The following is a 7,692-nucleotide window of genomic DNA, read 5'->3' on the forward strand; positions in this document are numbered from 1 at the left end:
CACATGATCAAAATTATAACATAGAGCACCATTAAACAAACAGGCCAATATTTAAATTTATTTTATAAGTTTGTTTAGTGCTATATGTACAAAATAATCAAATACAATAATACTAAAATAATAGTTAAAAATTAAATATGACGAACTTTGTTATTCATTTTTAATTATGATTTTATAATAATTCAGGGATCACCTCTTCATATGACTGTGCAAAAAATATAATTTATAAATTTAAACATTTGTTAAAACAAATAATTTAATATACATAAAATATAGATTGCTAAATCAGTTTTATTATAATTATTATCAGAATTTAATATGATACAATTTTTTATTTTAAGAGTTATATAGATTATTTTATAACTAATTATAGAATAAAATGTATCTATTATTTTTAATTATCTAAAAAATTATGAGAAAAAAATTATAGTATTAGGTTTAAATCTAGTAATTTAATGATGTCTAAAACGATTCACGTGGCTAATTCTAATTCCTCTCTATTTTTTGTTCTAAAGACATTATCCATTTTCAAACACAGCGAACCAATCGAAACCACCCAAAATCTTGAAGCAAAGAGTGAACATTCAATGATGTTGAAACAGAACAACACTTGTTCTTCTTCTCCATCTCTAACTGAAAACTGAAACCCCATTTTCCTTCTTCTTCTTCTTCTTCTTCTTCTAATCCCAAACAAGAATGGGAACCATTTTCCCTCCTCACACTCACACTCTCTCTCCACTATTCAACATCAAAGCTTCTTTATCCTCAAGAACTCTCTTATCCCCCTCAAATTCCATCTTTTGCTTCAAACCCGTTATTCCAAGCCTCAAGAAGAATCAAACTTTGTCCTTTAAGCCTTCATCATGTGCAAGTTGGTTGAACCATGCCCAGCAGGGCCTTGCTGCTTTGGCTATTTCTTTGGCACTCAACTTCAACCCAATTTTGTACACTGGCAATGCATTTGCATCTGAATTTGATGTTCTTAACGAGGGTCCTCCAAAAGAAACTTATGTGGTTGATGATGCTGGAGTGCTTAGCAGAGTAACAAGGTCTGATTTGAAGCGCTTGTTATCTGATTTGGAATCAAGGAAGAATTTCCACATCAACTTTGTCACTGTTAGGAAACTCACGGTTAGTTATAATTTACAACAATTATATGTTTTTAATTTTATTTATTTATGTTAATGCACTTGATTTCATGTTATTTTACTTGAAGTTGACAGAATGTGAAAGATTAAACAAATTCTTATCATGATGTGCTGTGAAAGATTAAGCAAGTTCAATGCATGCTCTAGGAACATTCACAACCACACACTTCTTTTGTTTTATACTTTTACATAATTTGAATACCATACAAATGAAAATGAGTGGTTGATGATGCTCTTGAAGCAAGTATCAAATGTTCTTCAAGAGCATGCAAATATTTCTCATGTATGTTGAGGCCTTTTCGATGATGGCTTTAAATTGTAGTCTGCAACATTAACCTGAATTGTAATTTATTTCTTCTAAAGCCATAGAACATGATTGCGTAGTTTGATCCATATAGCAGATGCCATGTAGAGAAAACTGTATTGTTGTTGTTCTTGTCTAACCTTATCGATGTTCCTTGCAATGCGATAATGGAAATAAGAGTAATTTGGTTTTATGATGTGATGTGGTTGCAGAGCAAAGCTGATGCTTTTGAGTATGCTGATCAAGTTTTGGAGCGTTGGTATCCTTCCATAGAAGAAGGCAACAACAAGGGTATTGTGGTTCTTGTCACAAGCCAGAAGGAAGGAGCAATCACCGGTGGCCCGGCTTTTGTCCAAGCTGTTGGAGAAAAGGTTCTTGATGCTACTGTCTCTGAGAACCTTCCAGGTACTTCCAAATTCTGCTCTATAACCTAACTTAACTGAATGTCTTCTATTGATGGGAATAGATTCACTCATGTGAAGCGTTTACACGATTCGATCATGTATGATGATCTTTCACTGTTAGCTCTCTTTCGTTAAATTTCTTGTCTGAGCTCTGCTTTCTAAATTGATAGTGAAAGATCACACATTAAATGAGAAGATCTATCATGCATGTTGTAAAATTTTTTATAAGACATAGTTGATCTCTACTAGGTGGGCCAGCTTTGAACAATTTCTAAGTTGGATTTAGCAGAAGCTAGCTTTATATGTTCATCTTTGCAAAAACCAAAGCTGATGAATTTTGAACTTGGCATCTGGTTGCATCTTGGTCCGAACGGTTGAGATGCCCATGCTTGTCAGGCACATCTGCCCACAATATGCAAACAACTCCTATATATTTATGTTTATGCTAGGCAAAAGTTTTCTTGATTATAAATCCTTATACATTGTTCTTTATATAGAAGACAGATATGTGACAGGACACCATGACATCGTTTGATCCATGTGGTTTTGAAAGAATTATGTATTATATAACATTTGGTTATGTCTGAATCCAATTCCTTTTATACTTCTTAGACATGTTTGGTTGGTTAAATGGTAAAGAAGAGGTGGAAACTTTCATGTATGACAGTATGCATATGATGAGTATAACTACATATGGAACTCATCCACAAAAAGTCTACCTCCTTTTTATCACAACGAATCATTTATAAAACTTGTCAATCTTCTGAAATTTTCATCAACGAGAAGCAGCTGTAATCATTTACTTTTCCATGTGATACAAAACCAACAATATCCAATTTTTCGGTATGCAGTATTGGCAACGGATGAGAAGTACAACGAAGCTATTTATAGCACTGCGAAACGGCTAGTTGCTGCCATCGATGGCCTTCCAGATCCTGGTGGACCAACATTTAAGGACAACAAGCGCGAGTCTAACTTCAAGTCGAGGGAAGAGACAGAAGAGAAGCGTGGACAGTTCTCTCTGGTTGTTGGAGGTTTGTTGGTCATTGCCTTCGTTGTTCCGATGGCACAGTACTATGCTTATGTCTCCAAGAAGTAAGAAAATAGCTATGTAATTATAGTTATATCTGCTTTCCAAATTTTCACACACTCAAATTCATAATGTGTAATGTGTAGTTGTAAGTTGTAACTATTCTCATGTTACAATTTAGATTGAGAAAATTGGTGAATAAGATCTTTTTATCGGCTTGTAAATGCAATTCTAAATTATGTGCATTGACTATAATAGAAAGGGTATTTTTTCACCTTGCTGGGATGCATCTCTAATCAAGTATAGAACTTGCTAAAAGAAACCAAGTAGAATAAAATCTGTTGAAACCAGCTTATTATGGTTTTCTAAGCTAAACATTTTTTTTGTTACTTTCTAAGCTTCTGACCATGCAAATTGCAGGACATAATAGCTTGAAAATAACAAATTTATCCTCTTTTACTTTCACTATTTAGCTTTTCATTCAATAAAATAGACATAGTGTTCTGCTGTCAATCTTTTTTGAACGAGTAAAGTACTACTATTTTTGTTCTTAACATATGGTTAAGTCTTAATTTCACCCTTGATGTTTAAAACGTCATATTTTTGTCTTAAAACATTATATTTTGTTTTATTTTTGTACTTTGGTCAAAATTAAAACTTTTTCTTTCAAAAATATATTTTTTCTCAATTATTATCTTTTTTTATTCCTTTACTTTTCTACCATTTTGACTCTCAAATCACTATAACTACCACAATAACCACTATAATTATAATTTTTGCAGTTATATAAAAAAATATATATATAATGGAAGAAAATGCATTTTTGGAAGAAAATTTTTAATTTTGACTAAATGATTAAAATAGAACTAAATAACATTGTTTGAGATAAAAATAAAAGGTCTTAATAGTTAAGAACAAAATTAGAACTTAGTCCAAAGGACGAAAAGAATACTTTTAACCTTTTCAAATTGTCGAGATAAATTCAGGAAAAAGGAATCAAAGTTTGTTTGGTAGAATCATATATATATACCCTGCACTACACGAGTACAGAAAGAATCAAATAATTGTTTATCACACTACATGGATTGGGATTCAGTGGTTGTGACTTGAGCAAGAGAAGGAATTAACATTTTGCCAGAGAAAGAAGGGTAGGAGTATTTTCCAGTGAGAATTTGTGATGCCACATATTGATTTGCAGCCTCAGTGTAATGTGTCCCGTCCCAACTCACATACACACTGCTATCATTGCAGCTCTTTGCTGTGACAATGGTCCCATTCAAGTTCTTTGTCGACCCACAAGTCACTCGTTCGTCGTAGTTCAATGGCGGACCTCCATATCCGCAACAAACCATAATAGGCTGTTGAAACCCTGCAAACAAACAATAACATAAATTGATGCCAGGAAAGAGATGCAAGTCAATAAAAGGACAGTCCGGTGTACAAACATCCCAAAAGGTGAAATGTACGCCGCCTAGCCTGATAATTACAACATTGGTGGCTGGTTCTGCGACTTGAACCAGTGATTTTGAGAAAAGTACTAAAACTATGGCTCAAACACACCAATTAAATACTTAATTACCATAATTGGAGTAGTTTGAAATGAGATTTGATTTAATGGTAAAGATATCAACATATGTAACATTTGCATCTGGATATTGGCCATGCAATTTAGTGCATAAAGCTTGAAGCTGTAGATTAAAGGTTTTAGCCGCTTGGTTGTGCGAACTAACGCATCCTTGTTCATCAAGCTTGGACGAATCAGCGCCAAATTTGGCAATATTTTGAGCCAAGCATCCAAGAGGACCAGTGTTATGTATCCAGAAATTCCTAGCCCCTTGGTCATATAGTTTCTAGCACACACAAAAACATAGTGAAAGTTAATTTCATTAAGAAATCAAAGGAGCATCATCAAACCACTAAACCAACCTTGATTCCAGTTTCAAATTCCAATAGAATATTTGGAATTGAGGCAAGAACTTGGTCCAGTGTTTTCGAATAAAATGCACCAGCAAGATCGTTCTGGCCTATGTCGAACATATACATCCCCTTGTTGAAATAATCTTCAGCCGGGACATATTTTTTGTATTTCTGACCTGTAACATTGTAGTGTCGACAATTTGAAAATGAACTAATAAATTGAGATACTTGAATCCCAAAGGAATTGTCATATACCTGCTGCAAGCAATTCAAGAACCCGAGCTTTGAACCGAATAAACTGAGATACTTGAATCCCGAAGGAGAATGGACATAAAGATGCTGCAGTGGCTGCAAGTATGGTTGAACCTGCTGCTGCAAAGTTGCAACCTTTCTGGAAGTTTGGCAAACCAATTGAGTCCATGTAGGCATTCAAGAATGGCATGTGCATTGCATCCACTACAATAATCAACCAACATGAAAAATGTTATGCGTATACATATATACCCCTTATACCTTAATACCAAATAGGATGTGTCAAGGTCCTAGCTATCTAAAATTTAAATTTGAGTACTGAGACTTACTAGGATTAAATAGTGGAGTAAATGTACTTGAAGAACAAAGCATTTTTTTACAATTTAAAAATTCTTAATCGGTCTCTAATCATCCAAGGCTCCTGACACATTATCATATTACTATTTATAGAGCCGCTTAAATGTTACTTGGATGATTGAGGACCTATTTTCAAATTGTGGAGGGACGCTTTGTCTTTTGGACAAATGGTTAAGACTTGAAAAATGCAGTTACTCTACCAAATACTAGTAGATTTTCGTTGATCATAAATATTTATGAGTAGTTCTCTTCATCAGATCCTAGTTCTATTCTCTCATTATCTGAATTACAAATCAAACTATCTTCCAACAGAAGTAACTAAACTCACGTCACTTGATTTCTTTTTATTGCCATTACCACAGACGATACCTTTACTACTATTTATTCATAGTCTTGGCTTCATCAACTAAAGTTCAACCTACATTAACTGTAAATATATAAATTAAAAAGGAACATTATGATTATTGCAATAAATATAAGCAAGAAAATTCTATGAATGTAACAATGTTAGAAACTTACTTAGAAAGTCAACAATGAGACGACCATTGCAGAACCTCCCGGTTGAAGAAGCATTGAAGTAACTCTGTCCATAAGGTTGGATAAGTTGAAACCCCAACCCTGCAGCAAGATCACCTGTGTCGGAATTCGAGTCACCGAAGTTGAAAACAGCTGGATAACTCAAGTCAGAGGAATTTGCCACAACAAAAAAAATGCAATGTATGACAACTTTAAAAGCAACAACATTATAATTCTTAGAAGCCATGGCAAACTCTCACTTCTTGTGTGCAATGTTGCCCTTTATATATATGTGTGTGTGAACCAACGTTTAGAAGCTTGCTTGTGATACTTGAAAAGCAACTGAAACTCCAAAAGGGAACCTTTGCTTTTCTTTTTGTATTCATTACCATATGCCGTTCAAGAAAAACAAGTCTTGCGTATCACAGGATTTTATTGCTGCACCTAATCATGTCTTCCATCATCCTTTTGAAACTTAACAATTATAACTAGAAAATTCTATAGTGTCTATAATTTGATGTCTAACTTTTGCCTAATTTACTTTTTACGGTAACTTTTGAATATTTAATAATTATTTATTTTTATACTTTTAAAATTAAATATTAATTTTTAACTTTTTTTAATAAATTAGACAAATACTTTTAGACACCATAGCAATCACCAACTAACTAATATTCCCATAAGAACTTAAGAAGTGTGGAAAGTTTTCACATGTTCCAATACACTTTACTGGAACTAAGCTATTCCACCTTTATAAGCCGTCCATTAAATGATTAAAAAAAACGGATGGGATAGATTGAGCGGGTTCAGTGGTAATTGGACATATTAGAGTTGAGTGATCCTAGGTAGTCAAAGAATAATTATAATATAAAAATATTACATAAAAATTTTTATTTTTGCAAGTAATGTACACCTCCTTATCACCTACAATTTTATTGTATGTTTCGAGTTATCAATGTTTTTTTCAAATTTCAGTTTCTCCCAAATCAAATCCTTAACATCTCTCAATCGCATTATTATCCATTAAAATGCAATAATTCTCTGCAAAAATTATAGAGGTTAAATTAAAAATTTTTAACAACTTCTACTATATAATTTATATTTTACATATAGACTATTAAAAAAAATAAAATATAAACAAAAATTAAAAAATAAATTTTTAAAAATAATTATGAACTCGTCATATTAAAATCAATAAATAAACATACATACGAATATTAAATAAAAATATTAAAATAATTAAAATCATGACCTATTAGTACACATATGAGATAATTTGAAGAATACAATAAGATGTATAGTTTACAATTTGATAATATTAATTATAAAAATTTATTAATTATAGACATCATATATATGAAATTATGAATATTATGAGTGTTATGTGTATGAATTTATGGATATTATGGATGTTATTAATATGAAATTATGGATGTTATTTGTATGAATTTATGGATGTTATGAGTAAATTTATCAATTGAATAAATTAATTTAAGAATTTGACATTTTTTAAATTTAATTATGATAAAATTTAAAAATATCTGTGTTAATTTTATAGTCACTTATGCAATAACTAAAAAAAGATATGTGTATGGATGTAATATCTAATAAACATGAATTTAATTTTTAGATGTTAGTTGTATGTAATTATGGATGTTATGTATATAAACGTATGAATGTTATGTGTATGAACTTAGTTAGTACAATATAATTATAAATGCACATAAAAACACAAAAAAATATAATCAGTTTATTACCATACCT

General features: G+C 31.7%; 2 protein-coding genes across 2 annotated transcripts; one reads left to right on the forward strand and one right to left on the reverse strand.

The window, feature by feature from the left end:
- The first annotated feature begins 467 nt into the window (after positions 1–467).
- Positions 468–3,110, forward strand: LOC112710876 (UPF0603 protein At1g54780, chloroplastic). The gene is made up of 3 exons (XM_025763322.2): positions 468–1,131; positions 1,665–1,857; positions 2,708–3,110. Exons 1-3 carry the CDS (start codon positions 697–699, stop codon positions 2,953–2,955), a joined length of 876 nt encoding a protein of 291 aa, XP_025619107.1. The 5' UTR covers positions 468–696; the 3' UTR covers positions 2,956–3,110.
- A 768-nt stretch (positions 3,111–3,878) lies between these two features.
- LOC112710877 (GDSL esterase/lipase At1g54790) lies at positions 3,879–6,183 on the reverse strand. Its single transcript, XM_025763323.3, has 5 exons — positions 5,932–6,183; positions 5,059–5,259; positions 4,813–4,979; positions 4,466–4,736; positions 3,879–4,255 (listed from the first exon to the last, which is right to left on the reverse strand). The coding sequence occupies exons 1-5, from the start codon at positions 6,173–6,175 to the stop codon at positions 3,963–3,965; spliced, it is 1,176 nt and encodes a 391-aa protein (XP_025619108.1). The 5' UTR covers positions 6,176–6,183; the 3' UTR covers positions 3,879–3,962.
- Between the last annotated feature and the right edge of the window lie 1,509 nt (positions 6,184–7,692).

This window comes from Arachis hypogaea, chromosome 9 (assembly GCF_003086295.3).
Source record: "Arachis hypogaea cultivar Tifrunner chromosome 9, arahy.Tifrunner.gnm2.J5K5, whole genome shotgun sequence".
Taxonomy (NCBI): Eukaryota; Viridiplantae; Streptophyta; class Magnoliopsida; order Fabales; family Fabaceae; genus Arachis; species Arachis hypogaea.

What these genes read in the sequence shown, in the direction of transcription:
- LOC112710876 (XM_025763322.2), top strand. Translation starts at nt 697, where the DNA reads ATGGGAACCATTTTCCCTCCTCACACTCACACTCTCTCTCCACTATTC. An exon ending in TCACTGTTAGGAAACTCACG is followed by an intron (nt 1,132 to 1,664) that starts GTTAGTTATAAT and finishes ATGTGGTTGCAG; the next exon opens with AGCAAAGCTGATGCTTTTGA. An exon ending in TGTCTCTGAGAACCTTCCAG is followed by an intron (nt 1,858 to 2,707) that starts GTACTTCCAAAT and finishes TTCGGTATGCAG; the next exon opens with TATTGGCAACGGATGAGAAG.
- LOC112710877 (XM_025763323.3), bottom strand. Translation starts at nt 6,175, where the DNA reads ATGGCTTCTAAGAATTATAATGTTGTTGCTTTTAAAGTTGTCATACAT. An exon ending in TCTCATTGTTGACTTTCTAA is followed by an intron (nt 5,260 to 5,931) that starts GTAAGTTTCTAA and finishes TGATTATTGTAG; the next exon opens with TGGATGCAATGCACATGCCA. An exon ending in AATTTGAAACTGGAATCAAG is followed by an intron (nt 4,737 to 4,812) that starts GTTGGTTTAGTG and finishes TGTGTGTGCTAG; the next exon opens with AAACTATATGACCAAGGGGC.